The sequence below is a fragment of the Passer domesticus genome, chromosome 15, assembly GCF_036417665.1.
Source record: "Passer domesticus isolate bPasDom1 chromosome 15, bPasDom1.hap1, whole genome shotgun sequence".
In the NCBI taxonomy this organism is placed as follows: Eukaryota; Metazoa; Chordata; class Aves; order Passeriformes; family Passeridae; genus Passer; species Passer domesticus.
In genome coordinates this window covers 1,925,847-1,948,885 of record NC_087488.1, presented here as the reverse complement: position 1 = coordinate 1,948,885, position 23,039 = coordinate 1,925,847, and the positions used below count along the sequence as shown (strand labels likewise).

General features: G+C 54.0%; 1 protein-coding gene across 9 annotated transcripts in view; it reads left to right on the top strand.

Annotated features, from left to right (window-relative positions):
* Window positions 1-4,057: 4,057 nt before the first annotated feature.
* CAPN15 (calpain 15) overlaps window positions 4,058-23,039 on the top strand; it is a 56,264-nt gene continuing 37,282 nt past the window's right edge. For 2 of the 9 annotated variants that reach the window (XM_064390593.1, XM_064390594.1), the window contains exons 1-3: window positions 4,059-4,400; window positions 9,559-9,940; window positions 10,032-10,213. Coding sequence is in view for 6 of the 9 variants with exons in the window: in XM_064390591.1 (XP_064246661.1) it covers window positions 20,368-20,543 (176 nt within the window). In the remaining 3 variants the exon portion in view is untranslated. Of the gene's footprint in view, window positions 4,401-4,957; window positions 5,183-9,558; window positions 9,941-10,028; window positions 10,214-12,866; window positions 12,949-20,223; window positions 20,544-23,039 lie in introns of those variants that run through there. The other 7 variants (XM_064390591.1, XM_064390586.1, XM_064390589.1 and 4 more) reach the window with 7 other exon arrangements.

Sequence of the window (23,039 nt, the reverse complement as noted above, 5' to 3'; positions counted from 1 at the left end):
CACATAATCACAGAGTCGTGGAATGGTTTGAAGGAACTTTAAAGCTCATCTTGTCCCATCCCCTGCCATGGGCAGGGACACCTTTGACAGTCCTAGGCTGCTCCAAGCCCCATCCAGCCTGGCCTTGGGCACTGCCAGGGATCCAGGGGCAGCCACAGCTGCTCTGGGCACCCTGTGCCAGGGCCTGCTCACCCTTACACAATATATATACATTATATATTTGGTCAAGGGTTGCATTGCCTTGCACCTTCATTCCAACAGCTCAGGGAGGAAGATCTCCTCCCAAACTGATGGATCACATGGCTTTCTGTCCTGCCCTGTGACAGCCATCAGGACCTCCTCATTGCTCAGGCTGCAGCTGGAAGGGTTGAGGACAGGCACCAGGAAAGAGGCACTTGCCAGTGTGAAGTGGAGGTCACAGCAGAGGTGAGAACTGAGGGAAGGCTCATTCAAGTTTGGTGTCCTGGGAAACGAGGACACCACGAGTGGAAGATCCTGGGACATGGAACATGCAAACCTTTCCTCTCTCTCACCTGAGGTGCCTCAGGCAGGAGCTGCTGGTTCCAGCACTGCCACAACACAACGGGAATTCTCCTGTGCATCCTCCAGTCCCTGCCAACCCTGGGCGTGTCCCCCTGGGCTTGGCCAGCTGGGTCTGCTCCAGGCCACCTCCCATCCTCCAGGGTATCCATGGCACAGCAGCTGGGGATCAGTGCCAGGGGAGCTCACAGAGGGATCTGGAGCTGTGTCTGGGCTGACACACATCGATCCACAGCTGGATCTCAGCTGTGTGAGTCCATGGCATGGGGATGATGCCTCAAGTTTTAGCTTTGATATTTTTCAGATTCTGTGCTGCTTCAGTGTGAACTTCTGAGCTTCATATTAGAGGATGGTGAGCTCTTTTCACAGAGTAGGGAGACAAAACAATTCCTTCTATAGTTGGGGACAAGGACAAATGATCCAAATCTCAGGCCCAAGAGCACAAACAGCATGGACTGAAGAGAGAAAAACAAGGAGGATGGGACTGCATGGGCTGGGGCTGTAATTGGACAATTAACTCCAATATGCAAATGAGCAGAACTTACCAAAGTGAGAGACCCTGTGACCAGTCGTGTATTTTGTGACCATTTTGGTTCATTTTGGGTGTAGCCCTGGCTGGGCTCTTGTGCTGCCCAAGGTTTATCCATTGAGGCCTTTTAATAAATCCCTGCTTTATTCTTTAACTCTGTCCAGTCTCTGTTCTAGCCTGCACAAGGCATCAGGGAGAGCTGGCTGACACTCCTCTGTCAGAGCTGGGAAGTGCTGGGTAGGGGAGAACCTTTGCAGCTGGAGGAAAGCAAGGTCTGTATGGTCAGAAAAAGCTTGAGATGGTCCAGAGAGCCCAGGCAGCTCCAGAAAAAGTCATGGAATGGTCATTTTAGGAGGCATGACAGGTGGAGGAGAAGCTGGGCAACAACACCTGAAAATGATTGTTTTCTGTGACGAGGTTTGCTCAGGGCAGAGCAGGAGGTGACATTCCTCTCGCCTTTCATTCCAAGGAATGCAGCTCGCTGCAATATTGATTCCTCTGCTGCACCAGCTGAATGTTTGATCCACTTTATCATCAATGACAAGAACAGGAATTTGTCTGGAATAACTGGAAACCTCCATCTTTCTCCAGTGACCATAGATGTGATGGGCACTGCCAGTTATGGGCCTCAGTTTATCCAGCTAAAATTAGGGAATGTGGATCCCAGTTCATTGAATTTCTGACAGGCTGGCAGAGCTGGGGGTGCTCACCTGGAGAGGAGAAGGCTCCAGGGACACCTCAGAGCCCCTGCCAGGGCCCAAAGGGGCTCCAGGAGAGCTGCAGAGGGACTGGGGACAAGGCATGGAGGGACAGGACACAGGGAATGGCTCCCACTGCCAGAGGGCAGGGCTGGATGGGATATTGGGCAGGAATTGTTCCCTGGGAGGGTGGGCAGGCCCTGGCACAGGGTGCCCAGAGCAGCTGTGGCTGCCCCTGGATCCCTGGCAGTGCCCAAGGCCAGGCTGGGCAGGGCTTGGAGCAGCCTGGGACAGTGGGAGGTGTCCCTGCCATGGCAGGGGGTGGGATGAGATGAGCTTTACATTGCCTTCCAACCCAAACCTTCCCACAATTCTAATTCCTAACTGAACACACTGAAAACATCTGCTTTCTGAAATCACTTTCTAACTGGGCAAAGTTCACTTCATACATTTATCCTCCAAATAAAGATGGCCAGGCTGGTGACACAATTCCAGCCAGGAACTCCCTGCCATGCCAGAGCTGGGGTCTGTGCTGTGAAGATGTTGAAGCCCACACAAACAGCAGGGACTCCTCCGCTGTGCTCTCACACTCATTAATAACCTGAGCATAGCAAAAGGAGTTGAACCCAACTCCCCACACACGTTTTGGGAGCTTTGAGGAGCCACCTGCTATTCCACAAGGCTGAAGAGATCAGGGATGAAGGCACCCAGCAGCTCTCATGAGACCTGTGGGGCCAGAACCTGGGCACCTGAGGGGACCTCATGTGGCACCAGAGTGCAGCACTGAATGTCCCCGAGTGCCCAAGCTGCCACTCCAGCCACTGCTCCACAGCTGGTGACAGATCTTACTGCAAACACCATGGTGGGGCAGTGGATTCTTTTAAGCCCAAATTCTCCCTTTCCCCAGGGGATCCTGAGAGATTTTGCCCTACAATGGGCAAGGCAGCCCCACTGGCCACAGCAGGATTCCTGGGGATGTTCTGTGCAGGGCCAGCAGTTGGACTTAATGATCGTGGTGGGTCCCTTGCAGCTTGGGATATTCCATGATCCTGTGATTTTGGGGATTCCTGCTCTGTGCTCAGTCCTCAGGGACTGCTGGAGCAGTGAGCCCTCAATTTCCCCAGACCAGGAATTTCATCTGTGAGTGAGGGCAGCATGGGGCTGCTTCTCCCCTGGCCCACCCCAAAGAACAGCAGCAGAACTGTGTCTGCAGCCTCTAGAAAATATCTTACTGCAAATAAATATGTTGATATGACTGGCAGTTGTGTTTCACAGAGGGATGAAGGGAAGCCCAAGCTCTCAATCGGCTTTTGGTCCCTGCATTGTCCTACAGGTCTCATGGACATTTGCCATTTCAGCACCCCTCAGCTGCCCACAGAGAAAGCCCGGGGTGCCCTTTGGGAAGGGTCCAACAGCCTGAAGAGAACATTCTCCCTCTTTAGCAACTGTCCTGTTCCACTTAGCAGCCAATAGTCGCCCTCCAAGACTGGTGGCTTAAATGATGCTGCTTTGGCTGGAACAAGGACCCCTGATTTCCCATGAGGGTGTGCCGGACCAGCCGGGCTGGGTCCCGTCTGGGACCGTGCTCCCGTGTGGCACAGAGAGTGCAGCAGGTGCTGCACGAACTGCGCTAGCTCTCATCTCCGTGGGATGGGAGGGTTTGAAGGTGCTTCTTCACCCGGCGAGTGTGGCCTTGGGCTGGGTCTGGACTCGGAGGCCGGGAGGGTCAGGCCGCACCCGCAGCTGCCCCGGGCCGCGGCCCGGCCCCGCTGCTGTCCCACGCCGAGCCGCGGCTGCACATCGCCCGCAGCGCCAGCGGAGCCCTGCCGGCTCCACCTTCGCTTCATGTGCCGCCAGCTCATTAAAGCTGTAATTACGAGCGGGTTCTGCCCAGGTTGGCTCAGCCGCGGGCTCTGCTCCGCACAGGGAACGCCCGGATCCTCCATCCCCTCACGGCGGCGCCTTCCAGGGGAGCGCCGGGGGCGCTCAGGGGAGGACGGAGCCTCCGTGTGAGGGCTCAGGGCCACGCACCCGCCTTTCCCAGACCGCGACCCCGGACGAACGGAGCCACGGGATACTCGGAACACGCCAAGACCCCCGGGACCCTCCGGCACCCTCAGCCCCGGCACGTCCCAGCGCCGCCACCCCCGGCCGGGAGTCGGCGCTCTCCCACGGGCCGCAAGGCACGCTGGGACTCGTAGTCCTCGCCCACCGCACGGCGCCCGCCGCCCCTCACCGGCCGCTGCGGCCCGCGCCCTCCGCGCGCCCGGAGCTCGCCGGTCCCTCGGCGCCGAACCACCGCCGCTGCCCGGGGCTCCGCCGGGCCTGCCCCGGCCCCGAACCGCCGCTCCCTGTGCCCCGCTCGGCCGCCGCTTTCCGCTTCCTGCGCGCGGCGCCCCTCGGGGCTCGTAGTCCCGCCGCGCTATTCACGACGGTCCCTGCGCTGTCTCCGCGCCGCACGCCCGCGGCCGGGACGGGGCGCTGCGCCACGGCGGCGGCGTAGGGCGGGCGCGGGGCTCGGGCGGGCGGGAGGAAGGGCCGGCGGGGCGGCCGGAGCGGGAGCGAGCTGCTCCGCCCGGGGGAACGCGCGGGGCCGGGGGGACGGAGCGGCAGCGCGGCGCCTCCACCCCCAGGTGAGCGGCGACGGGGGCGCGGGGGAAGGGAGCGGGGACGGGCCGGCCGCCCGGGGCCTCCCGCCGCAGCCCCGCGGGCCGCGGCTCTCGCCCGCGCCGGGGGTCGCCTGGGGCTCTCCCGGCCGGAGGCGCTCGCTGGGCCCGGCCGCCCCCGGGCCGCCCCGCACCACCTGTTGCCGGCGGGCCCGCGCGGGGGCTGGAGGCCGGGGCGGGCCGGGGGCGCGGGCGGTGCCGGGGTCCCGGCTCGGGGCCGGGCGGCGGCCGGGGTGCCTTGCCCGGGGCTTTGGAGAGACCCGGCGGCGGCGGGGCCCCGCTCGCGCCCCGGCCCGGCCGCGCGGCCGGAGGGGTTTAACGGGCGTGAGGGTCGTGCAGCAGCCGGGGGGACGGGGCGGCTCCGTGACCGCCCGGGCTAGGCTGCGGTGCCTGTCCTGCCTTCGCCCGGCGCGGCGAGGTCGCAGCTGCCGGCTCCTCCCGCGGGCAGGGGAGCCCCGCTGGGGGCACCGCCGGGTGCCGGGCTGGAGCCCGGCAGAGCCCCCAGCGCCCCGGGCTGCCTGTCCTGCAGCTCTTCACTCTCACCTCCAGCTTAGACACCCGTGCTGGGGCTGAGCAGGGTTTTATGCAGAGTTTCTCAAGGCTCTGCGAGTTTGCCCTTTAGAATCAGCTGGCTGGCTCTTATCCTTGGGTCGTGAACATCCTAAGCCTGTTGGTCCCAGTGTCTCATCAAGACCCCTGGATTTTGCTGCATGTCAGCTCAGCTGCAGATGAAGCACCTCAGCCTCCAGGTCCTGGATGCAGGAGTCTTAGAGGATGGAAAAAGCTCTGTACTTGCCAGCTTCTCCATTTACTGAGCTCTGTCCCCTCCTGCTCCTGGGGTACATCCCCCCAAGCCCCAGGAAACAACTGTTCAGGATGATCATCCGTGGGCCTGTTAGAGGAGATGGGATAATGTGAACGTTGTGTTTGAAATGTCATACAGTTTCCTCTGAGCTGGGAATCTCAGTGGAGCTTGGCGCTCCAAGGCCTGCAGGCCCGGGATGCGGCTGGGTGGGTTCCCGTGGTTGGACAGAAGGTTATGTGGGAATTGCTCTCTGCACGTGGCCTGGGGCACTGGTGCAGGACAGTGCTGCACTGCTGTGAGTGGGTCAAGGGCTGATGGAGACTGGGAGATGTTTGGAGGGAGCCAAGGTGGAGGTGAGGGGTGCATATCCCAGACTGTGGCTCTGAATGCAGAGATTTTGCCACGCTTTGCACGTTGTCATCTGGGACTCGTAGGGACTTGTGCTTCAGGGCTGTGCTCTTCCCTAAACTGGAGCAGACCTGCGGTGACAGACTGGCTGCCTGTGACTCTGAGAGTCTGCTGGTGGCTTTTGTCTGGCCATTTTTTGAGATCCTGCTGAACAGCCTGGCTTGTGCCCCTGAGTGCACCAGAGCAGGGCTGAGCTGTCTGAGCATAACCTGTCCGAGGCATGATTCAAATTACCCTGATTTTATGTGTGTGGGGATATTAACTCATTTCAAGTTGCATCAGCTTCTGTTTGTGTCCAAGGCTTTAACAGTTGAAGGCAGAAGGCAAGACCCAACATTGCTCCCTTCCCGGGAGGGGTTGAATGGCTGGAGAGCCCTTTGAAGGTCTGATGTGCCTGGCTGGGTTTGCTGAGCCCGGTTGCTTTGGCAGGAGGGAGAGCAGCCTCCTCCAGCCTGATGACTTGGTGCGTAAGGGAACTGGAGGCGTGGGCCAGGCACGGTGTCTCCTGAATCAGAATAAATCTTGGAAAACAACCCAAAAGTGCTAAAGTTGCACGTAAAAAAGGTCAGGCGTCGTGCCCAGACTTGGAGCTGTCTCGTGTTGGTGGAAGGGCTGGGTGACCCCATAGAGGAACCTGGATGCCCCCAGCAGATGCACTGATTACCCCTCACTCTCCTGCTTGCTCCCCCCTTATCTTTGCTCTGGGCACCCTTTATCTTTGCTCAGAATTCCGCTGGCTTTGCAGAGGGAAGTGGCCACGGCTCTGGTGTTCCCTCAGGCGGCTGAGTGCAGTTGGCTTTAACTCGTGTAAAACACACTGCTCTCCTCTGTCCCGAAGGTTTTGTGGGAGCTTTCCAAGTCTGCACTGGTTACACGTGAGCTCTAGAGAGACTCAGCCTGTGTCATGTGTCCATGGTAGTGTTGTTCCCTGCTAGTGGAAACATCATCTGCTCCTCAGTGGAGAAATGCTGTTTTCTTCCCATCTTCTGCTTCATCTGAATCCAGGCTTGCTTTTTTCTGGCTTTGTTCTGACCCTTCCTGTGTGCAGAGGGGTCTGGGAAGGATCAGACCCTGTGGCATTTCTCCAAGTGAGCAGAGGGAAGCTGGAGTTGAGGGACTGTGGCTGCCTGTGGTCAGAGGAGGCAGATTTGGACAGTGTGTGTCAGCCCAGTGTCCTGCCACCATGGCTCCTCCCAGTGCCCAGAGCTGGGGAGAACCTTGTGAGCCCCCGATTTGGTGGAACTTGGGGCTCTGATCAAGGTCACACTCGGTGCAGCCTGTGGTGGGAAAGCTGCTTATGCGGGTGGGACAGGTGAGTCAGTGGCTTCCTCCTCATTTTCCGTCATAATCCCACTCTCTGGAGCGAAGTGAGCTGTCTCCCTGCTCCTCTGCATCTGCCTGTGTTTGCCTCAACCTTGCTGCTTGCTGTTGGAGCCTTCCTGAGAGGCTCCCTCCTCTCCAGGCCACAGTCACCGAGCTGCTCCGAATTTCTGTCACATTTGCTGTTTGGAGTGTTGACACTTCCCTTGCGTTTAGCAATGGCAGCTGAAGTAGCCAAGAGAGGCAGAAGAGCTGCTGCCTGCTCACGAGAAACATTTAACTCCTGCCCTCACAGCTCCCTTCCCCGTGTGCTGGCAGCTCTCAGGTTGGCTGAGGAAATGCTGGTGGTGTTCCCAAAATTCATTCCTGTTCAGTTGTTCAAAGGATGAGGAGGGTTTTTGTGTGCCATTTCCTCTTGCTCTGGAAGAAAAAAACGCTGGTGCCCTGGTGCCTGGGCAGAAGGGAGAAGGGGGAGCCCTGGCAAGGAAATAGGATCCAGAGAAATGTGTCACCAGCAGAAAGAGCAATTGTTTTCCTGCATTTCCATGGCAGAGCCTTGTCCTGTTCAGGCAGCCCGTGTTTGACAGCCAAGATAATACATTTATATTGATGTAATTAGTGGGACGTGGAGTTTGCTGAATGGCTCGGGGGCAGCCTGCTTTTCAGACTAACTCCAGCAAATAGATCAGGGAGGATTGGAAAGCTGCCGTGGGTTGCTGGAATTGGCCCGTTGGGTTTCTGGAGGTTGAATACATAACTGCTGATATTTCCTATTGTGCTGTACCCTGCCTATTTGAAAAGAAAATAACTCAAGGGAACATGGGGCTATTTTTGCCAGCTTGAGATGATCAAGTTTGATTTCTAAAAACTGAAGCAGAGTCTTTAGGCTTGCACATTAAAACCAGTGTTGGAACCATATCTCTGTTCCTCCACCAATGCGTGCCTCCACACTTTGCCAACGGTGTAAACTCTAATGAGCGTTCATAAAAAAAGAAAGAGCTTTTCTGTTCCTGCAGTGCAGCCCCTTTTGTAGGAAATGCTGTGGGCCTGAGCAGGCTCAGCATCAGGGACGGTGGCAGTGACACTGTGTCAGGGGACTGAGCTGGTGTCCTGCCCCAGCCCTGGCGTGAGCAGCCCTTGCCAAACCTCAGGGTTGTCAGTGCATTCTCAAGTTGGTGAAATAGAGACCAAGACCTGACAAAAAGCTGTTGTCCTCCAGTGGTGCTGCCCAGCTGCATTTCTAACGTGACACCAGTGGCACCAAAGTTTTCCCTTCAGCATGTTGTTCCCAGTCCCAGCCAAGGTGATTTCAGTATACTGAGGATATCATAGGCAGCTTCCCAACTTGTGTCCTGCTCCTGTAACAAAAAGGTTTGCAGAGAAAGTTGCTCATGGACAGCTTTGCTGGCAGCAAATCCCCTGTGTTTGTGCTGGTCTGTGGAAGTGGGAGCACAGCACCAGGGTCTTTGTGTGCTGAGCTCTGTCCTCTGCTGTGGCCACCCACAACCCACAGAGGCTGCAGCACTGATGTGGTCAAGGCCTTGCTCTCCAGCTTGCCCCTTGTCAGTCTGCTTCCTGCAGACTCAGGCCAGCAGGCAGAGCTCAGGAAGTCCTTGGAATTTCAGCCCTGCTCAGCAGGTCTGTGCTGAGCTGCTGGGTGCTGAGTGCTTTCCCTTCCTGTCCCATGGAATGTGCAGGGATGCTGATGTGATGTGGCACTTGCTCTGTCTGCTGGTGTTGGTCTCACTGCCTTTCTCTCCTGAATCTCCCACAGCTCAGCAAGTTCTTTGGAGGTGCTGTAGGCCTGGAATTCCTGTGTATATAGCTGCAGAGACCCTTGGGCTAAAAGGATCAGGGTGGTCCTTTTGAGCCTGAAGGGTTCCTGAATCAGTCCCTGATTTCCTCATTACTGGTCCCGAGTGGTGTTCCTGGCCCATTCTGTACACCCTCCCTCTGCTGCCTGGTTCTGTCAGCAGCACCTGTCCAGCTGTTCACCACAGGGCACCTTCTCCCCACTGCCTGGAACTGTCAGTGCTGGGGAGTGCTGGAAGAGAAAAGCTCTTTGTGAGTTCAGCATCACCTCCCCCACAGGTATCATGCTGCATCTGATGGTGTGGCTGTGGGGATGGTGAATAAGGTGAGGGGCAGAATGGGGTCCCTTGCTCTGCCATGCTGCTGAAGAGGCTCACTGATCACATGGTGCCAGGTGAATCCTTATTTTTGTCCTCCCTCCCCAGCCTCAAATAGAGGAAGTGAGAGTGTGCTGGAGAGCCAGACACTTATGGACAAGGGTTCTTGTTGCCTCCATCTGCTAAAAGCCCGTCCCAAAGGAGATAGCACTTTCCCAAAGCAGGAATTTCATTAAACCAGGTTGTTTTGAGAGCAGAGAGTATGAAGGAAGAAGGGGAAATATCTCAGAGGAGGGAGGTTTGCTGAGGCAACTACTCAAACGTCATGGCTTCTGGGGGTGGGATGGGCATGTTTGGCATAATCAGAGGAATTTGTACTTCAGAATCTCCAGGAGATGTAGCTGGTAATGATGTCCTGGCTATGCAGGGTAATTAACATCTGTTTCTGTATTTGAACATTCAGGCAGCGTGCCCCGCCAGACATCTCTGCGTTCCCATCTGGCCCCTCAGGAGATCCTGCCCTGTTGCTAATTGTCAAGAGCTGTCCAGAGTCCTCCTGCATGTGACCCCGCTGTGCTCCATCCTGCTGAGCTCCTGAGGTGTGCCATTCCCTGCTCTGGTGACAGCTCCCACCACGATGCTGAGCAGCGGCCGCTGGCAGGGAGGGAGGCCAGTGGTGGGCACGGAACTATAAACTCCCAGCCAAAGGTTCTGAGAGCGCAAGTGAAGAGTCTGAATTGACCCAAAAGCTTTCTCCAGGGGGGACCAAGCTCCAGCTGGATGTCGTGGGAAGCTCTGCGAGCTGGAGTTCAAGGGGATGCTGATTGAGGGACCAAAAATGTGAGGTTGGTTGTCTCTGCTGGTGCCATGCTGATTGGCCCGGGGTCTCAGCAGTCAGCTATTCTTACGTGCCTTTTTTCACTCTCTGTCCAGCAGCTTGGGACAGCAGCTGCTCCTTCCAGGCTTGGTGTGCTCCCAGTGCTCGGTGCAGGGACCTTCTAGCATGCTCCTCCAGCCAGGCCACTCAGCGGGTGCCAGCAGCGGCCGCTCGGGACCAGGGACACCAGGCTGACCCTACCGTGACTGGCACTGGACCTGCCAAGCAGGAATCGTGTTGGGTGAGAGGCATTTCTGACTCAGCTGGCACTGGGCTGCGCTGGGAGGGGCTGCAAGGAGGGAGACCTTCTCTCCTCTGGTTTGTGAGCACAGTTACCCTGCTTCGTGTCTCTCGTGCCTCTCGTTCTTGTCTTTCTTCCTTGTTTGAGTTCATCCTTTGAGTGTTTCTGTGCTGTCTGTGTGAAGGCTGCGTGCTTAAATGGGTGGGGATACCAATGTCCTCTGGTTTCCTCATGGCCAAGAAGGAACTGTGAAAGTGGAAGAGAAATTGTGGGGTCTGCCAGCACCTCGCAATCTTAATCTCACATGGCTGTCCCAAGGTGTGCTTGAGGCAGTGCAAGGGCAGGGCAGTAAATAAAGAAGCTGCATAGCTTTGCCTGCACTAACCACAGAGCTGTGGCACTTCCCAGCCCACTGGAACAGAGAGGTGACTGTGTTGTGCCTTGTGGGGCTGGGCTGCTCTCAGCCTGGGCACTAAGAGCCCGGGCTGTGGAGGCAGGACGAGGTGCTGGGAAGCCAGTCTGAGCTTGGACCATCAGGAGACATTTGCAGCGTGTGGTGGTGTTGTCCTTGGATTGAAATGATCCAGGCTGATGTGGCCTCATCCACGTTGGGGCTTTGGATTAATCACATGGACACTGGTGCTTGCTGTGTGGTGGCCCACCTGGCGTGGCTGGTTGTTCATGGACTAGCTGGAATCTTTATGTGTTGCTGATGCCCAGCCACAGCAGAAGGTCTGCAGGAGCCTCTCATAGCTTTGGTCAGTGAATCCAGGCCGTGAGCACTCTGGTGTTTGAGTGGTGACTGTCACCAGGCAGGTGCTGTTCAGATCTCCACCACAGCTTCTTCTCATGGCTGAGAGGGATGAGGTGGTGTTCCTGCTCTTGGATCTGTTTTGACACAGCCTTGGAGTGTCTTCCAAAAGCTCCTGCCCTTGTTCCTGTTGTCTGACTTTGCCATGTCTTAGCAAGCAGAGCCTGCTGGAGGGGAGCCTGGGGGTCTGCAGCACCACACCAGGCTCAGGCCTGTGGATGTGTCTTGCAAGGCACGTGGGAGTGGCTGCAGTAACATGATCTCCTCTCCATCTGCCCTTTTGGTTCAGGATGCAGCCAGCAGCCCTTGGTTAAAGCTCAGCTCCCTCCTCATGCTGGAGGCACCTCGTGTGGCTGGCTGGCTTTGCTCCACCATTCCTCAAACCACCTGCATTGTGTTTCAGCCCTCTCAGAGTACAGCCTTTTCCTCATGTGACCATTGTGTTTGTTCAAATGACTGTTCCCAGAAAATATTGCTTAAGGTGTGTGTAATTGAACACATCCTACAATTCCAGCTGTACTGGTGTAGCTGAAGAGGAGCCACTTGTGATGGAGACAGTGAGCCAGTAGAACTACTCTGGTGAGGAGCAGGGAGGGTTGTGGTGGTCTCAGGCACTTTTTCTTTGTATCACTTCCTTGTACCAGGTGTTATTCCACACCTGTAATACCAATACAGTATGATCTCCTAACAGAAGCAATGGCATGGCTGCCACATGAGTGTGCAGAAGGATTGATGTGTTTCTCAGGTGTCATCTGGAGGTGGAGAGGTGCTGAGCAGTAATGTGGTGATTTCTCATTAAGTGATTGTGCTGAGCTGTGCTTCCCTGTTGCTCAGAGAAGCGGTGGCTACTCCATTCCTGGAAGTGTTCAAGGCTGGGTTGGATGGAACTTGGAGCAGCCTGGGATAGTGGGAAGTGGCAGGGGGTGGCAGGAGATGGGCTCTAAGGTTCTCTCCAACCCAAACCATTGTTTGATTCTGATTCTAGACAAGGAACTTCCTCTCTGCCCCCTGAGTCTGTCCCACCGCCCCATTCTCTCCCAGTTCCCTCCCAGTTCCCTGTGCTCCTGGGGAATGCAGGGGCCTCTTGTGCAGCTCTCAGCAATTATTGTGCTTTTATCTCTTGGTTGTTTGTGATGGAAATGCCAAATGGCACCATTGTCTGACAGGCTTCTTCCACCTCTGCGCTTGCCTGAGGCACAGCTAGAGATGTGTTGGCTTAAATCTAGGCCAGTTGGTTGGAAATTGGGACGTGGTGCCTGATGAAAGCCAGGGAAGGCCAAATTGCATTAAAATGGCAGAAGGAAACAGCCATGTGCTGCTGCCTGTGTGGCTTGGGCAGGGCACTGCAGTGGGGACAGGAGCTATCTCTAGGAAGGGATGCAACTTGTCTTGGGCAAATGATATATTTATTGTTTGTCTAATCTGTGTTAGAATTAAAGCTGTGACTGGAGTGTCTGGGGACAGTGTGCTCAGGGGACATCTCCACCTCCTGCCTCTCAGGCTTTGCTTTCCAAGTCTGTGCCCTGAGTTTTCACTGGCTGTGAGACTGTTTCTTGCTGCAATTCTCATCCCCTCCCTTCTGTGGTGGCCAGCCCTTCATCTGCTTATCTGTCAACTTAACATGACCTGAAGATACAATCTGTGCTGTCCTTTTGGGAGTGACCTCATGTTTGCTGTGTCTGGGTCTCTATGAATTTGGGTTGCTGAGTGATTGGGAGGAAGGAACTTCATGGGTCATCAAGTCCAGTTCCATGCTGCTGAAGATGGGCAGTCATCTCATGCAGGTCATGAACTTGTCCAGGAGCTAATTGCTGGAACTCATGCTGTGCTTTTTTCCCCCAGTGTTTCTGGAGCAGCTGGTCCAGAGGTCTGCCCTTGGAAAGGTTAGAAACCCTCCTCAACTTCCAGTGTCCACTTTTCCTGGGTTGGTTTGTTGTGCCTGTGTCATTGCAGAGTGTTAGCTTGCAGATGAGATGATGACTTGCACATTTTTTTCCTTCCCTGGTTCTCTGTAACCTTTATGTCCTGCAGCAGTTGTGGCTCTGGATGGAGATTTGTCCTGAGAAATGTGCTGAAGGCTGTTTTGTTTTCCCATTTGGGCAGCTTGGGCTGGCTGGGCCCATTTGTTTCCTCGTTGTGCTTTTGATTGTTTCAAGTGCAGGTGGAGCTGTGAGCTCCACTGTTTGTGAACGTTAGCGAGTACAGAAGAGCACTTTATGTGCTGCTGTCATTTCTGTCTTCTTTTTTAATGTTTGTCCTTGCTACTTGTGCCACCTTGCCCCTTCAGGAGGGACAGACGTCAGAAACATTTGAATCAAGGTGAACCTGTTAAAGCAGTGTATTGAAGAACCAGTGCCTGGCTCTTCCTCGTGGCTCTTATTCATGTTTATCTCTAGCTGTGAATGTGCAATAACAACAGTTCTGTTCAGCACAGGCTGGCACAGCCTCAGACAGGAAGATCTGCTGTTTACCAAGCAACACTCTGCTATAAGTGAGAAAGAGGGGAAAAAAGTGGTTTATTGCTGCTGGGTAGCTCAGAGTGTAGTTAAACCTTTCTGAAAAAAGAGGAAACGAAGAGCACATGTGTTACTCAAGATGCATTTTTCCTGGCAAGAGTCCCATGTGTGTGCTCTTCTTGCAAAGCATCCCTGCGTATGCTCCTTCCCATTCAATCCACAGCATATTGGGAGCAGGCAGGCAAGAGCTTCCTGTTTTTGTAATGCAACTGGTCTCAGCAGGCAGTCTGTCGAGGTGATTTTTCAGCCTGACATCTTTTGTAGCTGGGGCAGCCTGTGAGCTGAGTAGGATGGCAGAACTCTGCTGCAAGGATTATAAACACGGGGAGGAAAAGATCTGGAAATGAGATCTGCTGGTAAAGCTTCCCGGGATTGGATGCTGTGGCTTGTGTTGTTCTGTTCCTTCCCCTGTGAGTCTCTGTGGCATTTCCTCGCTGCTGGTGCTGAGGGGGCCCTGCCAGCCCACCCACGCCGCAGAGTCCCCACAATTGGCCGCGAATTGCGGGACACACGCGGCTCGCTGCACTTCAATGGAGCAGTGTTAATTGACTTAATGGAGCACTGGGCTTGGAGGGATTTCGTTGTGTGGGTTTTCTTAAACGTGTGTGCACTCAGACCCTTCTGCAGCAGTGCCCTTGTTGCCATTTTCATGCTTGTTCAGAAACTGCTTTGCAGCTGTCAGTGGAGATGAGGTTTAAAGTTAACCCTTATTTTGAAAAATCCTTCCTGCTTCTCCTCTTTTTCTCCCTCCTGCTTGTGATTAAGATGCTGATTCCCTTTCAGATCTGTGTAATCCCCTTTCTCAAAGTGACCGGGATAGATTTCCAGTAGCTCCCTGGATTATCTGTCACTGGTTACAGTGTCCAGTGCAAGGGAGAAGAGGGAACTTTGTTCAGCCTTGGATGCTGGTTGCTGTGTGGCCAAGCTGGCTCTGCAATACATCTGCTTTTCCTATCAATCTTTCACTTCACACTTCAGACACCTCTTCCTCTGCCTGCATACTTACAAAGAGTCAGTGCTGGGCGTTAAATGCAGCTCAGCCCAATTCAGCTGCTGTGTATGAGTTTCTTCTGGGCTGAAGTTGGGCCAGAACCAGTTTCAAAGCAGCTGAAAGAAGGTAAAAACCCTCAAGTTTACCTTTGCACGTTGGTGTCTGTGGGCAGAGACATGTGCTGCTGTTCTGGACTTTGTAGCATGGAGTGTGAGATTCTGTCCTATGCTGGTCTGGGACTCCAGGTTCAATTATCTTGTTACCTCATTAATAGCCCATCTGGAAATCTGCTTCCAGACAGTTCACTTCAGCTAGGGATATCTCTGCAAGTGGTGTACAGGTCTTATTTCTCACCAAGACCTGGAAAACAGCTCACTTAAAGCTTCCTGTCCCCTCAGTTTCCTGCAAGGCCAGAATATCTGACTCTCTTCCCTCAGCCCTCTGCCCCAGAACAAACATTTGGGTGGGTGAGTTTCACCCTTCTCTCCCTTTTCTATGTCCTCCCATCTGCAGTGCTTGCACACTGCCTGTCATCCTCGTGCCTTGCACACCTGAAGACTCGTTGGCCGTGGCAGGTAAGGCAGAGCTTTCTGAGTCACAGAGCCCTGGGGAGCTCTGTGTGGAGCAGGAGGGCTGGAAAAGCCTCCCCCATCCCAGCTGAATGTGCCAACCACTGTCCCATCCTGCAGTTGTACCCCTGCCTCAGTCTGTCCTTGGAGGTGCCTTCCCACCCCTCCCTGTTAGAAGCTTTGCAAGGAATTGGAACTTGCTGACACCTTCATTTCCTGCCAAGACTGCAGCACTTGGGCTGGCTTGGCAGATGAGGGCAGGGAGAAAGAACAGCAAAACTTTGTCTTGTCCCCAGCTGTGTGCAGGACACCTGCTCAGCACAGAGTGTTCCAGCTCACTTGCTCCTGCTGCACTTGAGCCGTGGAGCTCTCATTGGGTCAGTGTTTGCAGCTTGGGTTTCAGTGCTCTGTCTGCCTGAGGTGGGTGTCTTGTTGCTTGTCTGCTTTTCCCCTGCTGCCTTGTGAAAAAAAAGAGGATTTTTCCCTTCCTGTCCTGGGGTTACTTCTTTTCTCAGGGTCATCTCAGCCTGGTGAATTCCAACCGTGCTCTTCTTGCTGCTGGTGCCTGGTTTTGCACATCCTCAGGTCCTGCCACCCTGTCTGGAGCTGGAGGCTGGCTAGATCACAACAGTGCTTGAGTTTCTTTCCCTTCTTTGGCTAGCATACCATCAGACACTCCCCTCTGCATTCTTAGCTATCCCAACCTGCTCTGGCACTTTTTAACTTTCCTAGGCTCCCACATCTGGTGCTGTGCACCTTCCAGCCCTGCACACATTCCCTGCTTGCCCTGGCCTCCCTGAGCCTGTGCCTCCTTCAGGGGAGATCTGCTGGGCATGGAGGCAGGATTGGTGGGAGGCCAAGGGCTGGCCATTCCTCCAGGATGTCTGAAGTGGTCTCCTCCAGCTCGATGCCCCCACACAGCCCCAGCTCCTCCAGCTGTCCCTGAGCTCCTTGGTGTTTAAGGGTGTGAGTCACATCCTGCAGTCCCCAGGGAGGAGGCTGCTTCTCCAGGGCTGTGTGTGGGCACTGGGCAGTGAGAGCTCTTCAGGAGCCCTGGCTTCTCCCTGCCAGCAGCAGCTGACATGGCACTGAAGGCAGAGATCTCCTCCTTTGCAGGTGATGGTGGTACCAGGTCCCAGCACATCTGGCTCCTCTGGGAATGGTCATTGCCTCCAGGCTTCCAGAGCTCCAAGGGTGTTTGGTTAATGCTCTCAGGCACGGGGTGGGATTGTTGAGGAGTCCTGGTGCAGGGCCAGGAGCTGGACTTAGGATCCTTGTGGGTCCCTTCCAACTCAGGACAGTCTGTGGATCTTTGTCAGCCCCCAGGCAGAGGAGCTTACACAGCAGAGGGAGGAGAAGGGCTGGTACTTCAGCTTCAATCTTAGAACAGTCTCCTGCAGCTTCCCCTGGGCACAGCTTTGAGGAATGTGCTTCCCTCAGGTACATGGTGAGCCTTCTCCTGGGCCAGCTGCTGCCCCTCATCTCAGACCAGAGCTGTCTGGAGCTCAGTATGTCTGATGGTATTTTCATTCCTGGATCTTCCCTGGAGCAAGGGAGTAGCTCAGAATTTACTTGATTTATAGGCTGGGGGAGTAGAGGAATTAATGAAGTGGCAAAGTCTTTTCTCTGAGTTTCCAAGGCTGAGAACCAAGAGAGGTTGGAAAATTCAAGCAGGAGCAAAGCTGGCTCGTGCCACATGGATCAATAAATTACTAGGAAAAGGAGTGTGGGGGTATCTCATCACAAAGAGGGGCTGCTGCATGTGGGACCAGGGGTGAGTCTGCCTCCCTGGTTTCCACAGTGACTGCAGCAGCTCCAGGGACCTCTGTCTCTTCTTCCTGCTGCGTGCCAAAGGAAGAGCTTGGGGGCTGATGCTAGCAAAAGTTGATCCTGCAACTTCCTAGATGCATTGAAACACATGGGCTAGTTCCCTTTTTTAAATTTTTTTTTCTCTCTTCAGAGCCAAAACGTACTTTGAAACTGGAGGGAAGGAAAGGGGGTTGGGTAGATTCCCACCCTTCCTGCCTGCTCCGCTGTGACACGAGAGCTGGGGCCCAAAGGGTCAGCACTGCTCACTGGTGTGGAGGAACAAGGTTATGTGGAAGCATCCAGGCAGCTGCTTTGCTGTCCTGGCAGCAGGAGGAGCTCCATGGGACAGCTTTGCTGTCTTGCACACTCTGTACACGCCTGCTGCCCAGGGTCTGGTGGAGAATTTGAGGGAGGGTCTGCATCAGGTACCACAGATCAGGTTAAGCAGCTGTGTGTGGCTTGGGGGTGGTGAGATCAAACCTGGTTTCATTTTGGAAGCAGTATTTTGGGAGCAGTTACCCAGCATCAGTTCAAACCTGGTAATTATTGCAGCTGCAAGGGGCAGAAAACCAAAATCCAAACTCAGCATCTCGCTAAGGTGCTTAACTGTTAATTTCCCTGAGTGAGATCCACCCTTCTCAAGACACTTCAATCTGTTCACATTGTTGCTTCCTCTCCAGATTAGATAGGTAGAAGCAGTGCTTTGTTAATTAGAGGAAAAATCCTGCTCCCTCCTGCCAAGACAGAGGAACTCTTGGCAGTTTGCTCCCTTTTAGTGACTGAAACATCCCGTTCAGCCACGTGCCTGCAGGTCATCTCCTGGGGCAACTCCCTGCCCAGTGCCAGAAATGCCTCAAAAATAAGGCTGAGTGCTTCCAGAGAAGCTTTCTTCTTCTTTAATTGTCCCCTTCCCTTTCTGGGGTGCAGTTTCCATTCTCTCCTTGACTTCTTGGAGGCTCCTCATTTGCTTAGTGTTGGCCACAGGCGTTTCGGGGCTTGGCATAGTGAGCACGTACGTGCTTTGCATTGGGCTGCAACACCACTGCCACTCCTGTTCTCAGACTGGTTCGCCCTCTCCCCACCTTTGGTCAATGCTCCCCCTTCAATATCATTCATTGGCTGCTCTCACCTGGCATGAGGATGACCCTGAGGAGAAGGATTTACTGCTTTGCCTGGAGAAATCCGATTTCACGCAGCACTCACAGCCAAGCAGCCCAGTTAGACCAGACAGTCTCGGAGATCACTCCGACTTAGCTAGGTTATCCTCCACCTATTTATAGCTGCCTTCCTCTCCCAACTCCACCCACCGTGGGGTTTTACTGCAGGTTCTAAAGCAGGCTCCCAGCCTTTCCCCTCCCTGCAGGGCTGAGCTGCCTGTTCTGGCTCCTGGCGTGGAGCTGGTGGAGACGGGCGGGAGAGCGGCACCACGGTGGGAGCCGGCAGCGATGCGGGCAGCAGGCATGTCTGTCTCCTCTTGGGATGAGCTGAAACTGGCATTTCCATGGGCAGCAGGAGGAGGCAAAGGGTTCTGCTTTACCGGCTTGAGGAAGTGATCTTGAACCAGGCTGTGGCAGTTTCACCCAACTCAAGGGGGGAAAAAGGCTACTGATGCCTGGGCATCCTTCCTCTGTTTGGCTCAGCCTGCATTGAAGGGCTGTTCTACCCATTTTGCCTTTTCTTACCTGTTTTATCATGATAGAACCTGAGTTTTTGAGGTAAGAGACAGTTTGTTCTTCTAGCAGGTGTCAGAGTTGCATCCCCTGTGCCTTTGCTGGTGGAGCACATAGGCTCCTGGGATGGGGCAGAAGAGCCAGAGACACCCCAGGTGTGGGATGGCTGATGTCTCCAGATAGACCGAGCTGATGGTATTTGGAAGTGCTCTTCCCCTCACATCGTGTGGCTTTCATTTAGCCAGAAAATCAGATTTGTTACAAATTAACTGCTTGAGTAGCAGGAAATGAGAGGGGATGTGCCAGGGATTCACTTTGGGTGGATGTGCAGAAATCAGTGAAACCTTGCTGTTGGGTACTGGGGATGGGGGCTGATGCACAGCAGGGAGGCATCCCAATTATAACAAGGAGGAGGTAGGGAAACTGTGTTCTTGGGCTTTTTTCGGATTTGTTTGGTTCATCCAGGCTTTGCAGGCTACAGAGACCATGACAGAGCAGTTAACATTCTCCAGTTAATGACCTTATGCAGGCACATTCTGGTATTGAGCTTGTAACAAAATTGCACCTGTTCCTTGAGCTGCTCCTTTTGGGAGTCTATTATCTATCAAGGCCTTTCTTGATCCCTTAGATCAATCCTGGGATTGAAAAGCTGTATTTTAGGACTCCTCATCTCAGCCTTTCTACAGCAAAAGTAGTTTTTTTGCAAAGGTCTTTCTGTGGTTCATTCATCTCCTTAAATCCTGGTGGGTAATTGAATAAGCTCAGCTGTGCTAATTTTTCCATTTTCCTTGTTTCTTCTTTTTTGCTCTGTTAAATGTTACCTTGATCCTGACATGCATCCAGATTGTCCTGCCTTTTCACTTGAAGAAGAGACGTGCATGTGTTTAAACTTCTTTTAATACAGAGGACATGAAATGTTCCTACAGTTTAATTGTGAGACGCTTGAAGAATAAATTCCGAAAAGTAGGAAAGAGAGAGGGAGAAAAGGAGGAGCAAAGCCCCAGACTTGCTTGTGTGGGTAGGAGTGTGCTCAGGATCAGCTAAAACTTGCCTTGGGCTGAAAGTAAATAGTCACAGAAAATACTTGTGCAGATCCCCAGTCTGTCCAGTTCCAGTCCTACTGGGGTGTTAGTGGGAAACAGGAAAAGAGGAATATTTTATTTTGTGTGTAAGCACACAAGCCATTCAGTCCTTGTAGCTGAATAACTAAAACTGGTGTGCCAGTCAGAGCCCAGACTAACCTGGTGTGTGTGGTCCCCAAGGGCTGCTGGTTTGGGCTCCAGGTGGGCCTGGCTTGTCTCATTTTCTGCTTCTTTCCCATGTGTGAAGGGCTTTGTGCTGGGTTCTGCTGTGCTTCCCTCCATCAGTTGGTGCTTCCCTGTGCAACTCCTGGTGCTTAACTTGGGGGGAGCCTTTTCTAGAGCCCCCGCACTCCCCATCTCCAGCAGCAAAAGCTGGATTCAGTGACACATCCCTTCCCTTCCCAGTGAGCTCTGGGATGGGGACCCTGCTCAGAGCATGCATTGATAGGCTTTAAAACTGAAGGGTTGTTGCTGAAATCGTACCTTATCTTTCTCTCTTTTTCTTTCCTTTTTTCCCCCTTTCTCTGTGTTTGTTTGTTGTTTTTTTTCCAACTCTGATCAGAACCGACCTTCCTTTGTCCAGCGTGCTGGGATCTTTGCAGCAGCCCATGCCGCAGCGCCTCGCCCGTTCCACCCGAGCTGCCCATGCCACTGGCTTGGACCTAACCTAGGCTCAATCTCAGCGTGGCCTGGGCAGGGGGGAACCATGGGGAGCTCTGCCTCATCGCTGGCCGCAGAGACGGAGTCGGACCATGGCTTCGGTAGCTCGCCCTACCCGGGGCACCCGGCCGTGGGCTGGTATAGGAGCAGCCCCGGTGGCCCCGTGTGGGAAAGTGCCCTTATAACGCGGCAGCACCAGCACTTACAGCACCGGCTGCGAAGGTAAGGAGGAGGGAAGGAGCCTGCTCACCTGCTCCCCTGCTCACCTGCTCACCTCTCAGCTTCGGCCCGGCTGCTGCCTTCGCGACACGAGTTGCTTTGCATCCTACTGAGTGTTGGGTCCCTGCATTCAGGGGCTCAGTTCAGTTCCTCGGGAAGCCAGAGCCAAATTCGCACCGATCTGGGTGATGCCGAACCCTGGCTTTACACAGGGGGGCTGATGTCTCCTGCAGAATGGGCTGCAGGACTCATCCCAGCTCTTCTTCCCTCGCCTGAATTGTCAAGGTGGCTGCCTGGGAATGGGATCTCAGTTCCTTGTTTGTCACGCTCTCATGGCTCCTTTTCTTTCTGGCCTTCCAACCACACTGTAGTGCCACAGGTGGAGGATTGTGTCTCCAGGTTGGGTGGCACTAAGTTGCAAGAGTTTCTGAACGTAGAAGAGCCAGAGAAACTGTTTTCATGCAAAAGCAGTGAAACGCTTCTGAATAACAGATCTACAGGAATGAAACACACCAAAAAATAATTACTCTTAAAAACATATTAGTGTTTCCAGCGCCCAATTCTTATCCCACCTTGATGAAATCAGCATCTCAGATGTGTCTCTGAGCTGTTGCCTCTGCCCCTTCCACATCAGCCACTTGCAGTGAGGAGTTTCTCTTGTTTTGGGGGGCTGGTGTCCTGTATTCAGTCTCTGACAGGTTGAGAGATTTATCAAAAAGCATCCAAAATCCCTCTGCCTGGAGGCTTGGCTACAGAGGCTGCCTTGTTTTGTGCTGATAACGTTTGAGCCTTTGCCTAATGCCTGCTTTGTGTGGACTCCAGCCTGGATGGGTGTCCATACCTGCTTGAGTCTCTTTGGAGCTGCTGGTCATTGAGGAATAGCTGCTTGCTGAGTGTCCCTGAGCTGTCCTGGCTTTCCCCTGGAGGTGTTTGCTGTGATGTTGGTGCAGTATCTGTGATGCAGTCCTCGTTTTGCTGCCTTCTGCTGCTGCCCAGGGTGTGCTTCCTGGGCTCTGCTGCATGACTCTAGAGCCTCCCAGCAATGTCAGGCTTTGCTCCTTTCTGGTCTTCTCTTGGGTCTTCTTGCTGAGTTGGGAACAGTGTGAAACCAATAAGTTGTTGTCTTTACTCTCTAGCACAGACTTGAGTACCTTTAAAAAAGATATTTTGTGCGATTCCCGAATTCTGTTGCTGTGTGTGCCAACCCTTGCGGTCCACAGCTCTGCTCGGTGATCTGTGCTGTGTGGGTTTGTCCCCTCTGGTTTAGAGGGGTTCTGCCAACAGAGCTGGGTCCTTCCTGCAAGATTATCCCTTCTGGACTGCCAGTTATCCCTCCGTTGCCTTAAGGAGCTGGAAGGTGTCTCAGCTCACAGATGAACTCCCTGCTATGGGCACAGCCAGAACTGAAATTTAGGAACTTCCAGTGTACACCTGGCCCTGGGCACTAAAAAAGGCAGTGTCTCTGCAGCCTCGTGTGTGGCAGCTGAGGCTGCTCACGACTCCAAGTCTGTAATTTGAGGAACTAAGTGATATCTTGACATGTGGAAATAAATTTCCTGAAGAACCAGCCTTGGTGGTGGAGCGGATGTTGGGGCAAGAACAGGAACTGCCGGTCTTGGCGCAGATAACGCTGGTGTCCTGTGGGGACAGGAGTGGCTTTTGTGATAATTCCTTATTGCCCTGCTGAAGGGAGAGCAGAGCTCATCCCCACTCGGTGTGGCGTGGCTCCTGGAGACAGGAAGATCAGCGCTGTGATTCACTGAGCAGCGAGTTGCGTGGGAAGAGCTCGCTCCAGGCAGTGGTGATGGAAGTGGGTTCAAAAGCCCTGCTGAGATCAGCCAGGCTGCCAGGCATCAAAGGGCCCAGGAGCAGCGGGTGATTGGTTTCCAGAGAGGAACAGATAAATATATTCTTTTAAAAAATTAAGTAAGTCAATAGAACAAGTCAGGGTAGGTATCCTGCCTGTGCATGTCCTCGTCCCTGGAGTTGTGTAGTGTAGGAAGGAAGTGGAGTACTGGGGAGTCAATTTGAGGCTGGGCAGGAGTTCTGGGATAGACTTTGCTTTTCCTGCTGCTTTTCTGTCCCTGCCTGCAGCCACCTTCAAAGCTGATAATGCTTTGGCTGCTGTGGAGCAGCACAGAGCCAAGCTGCTCTGAGCTGTCTCGGGGATGAACACAAACCTTTCTTGGCAGAAAAACAGGAACACAAATACTTAGTGAGTGACTTTGGTCTGTACTTGATGGGGGAGTTGGGGAAGTCACCCCTTATGGTGAGATGGGAATAAGGGGAGAAATCACTGCTGTTTGGCTTTCAAGATTTTAGAACCTGGGAGGAGGCTTCACTGTCTGCTGTTGCCCTTGGTGAGGCTGATGGTGTGGAATTCCCTCTTTTCTCCCTGTCTTCAGCAGACTGACAAGAGGGAGTAGAAAAAGGGCCTCAGGGGTAGAAGCAACAGACTTGTGACAATCAGATTTGAGTCTCTGGTCTTTTCTGGACAGG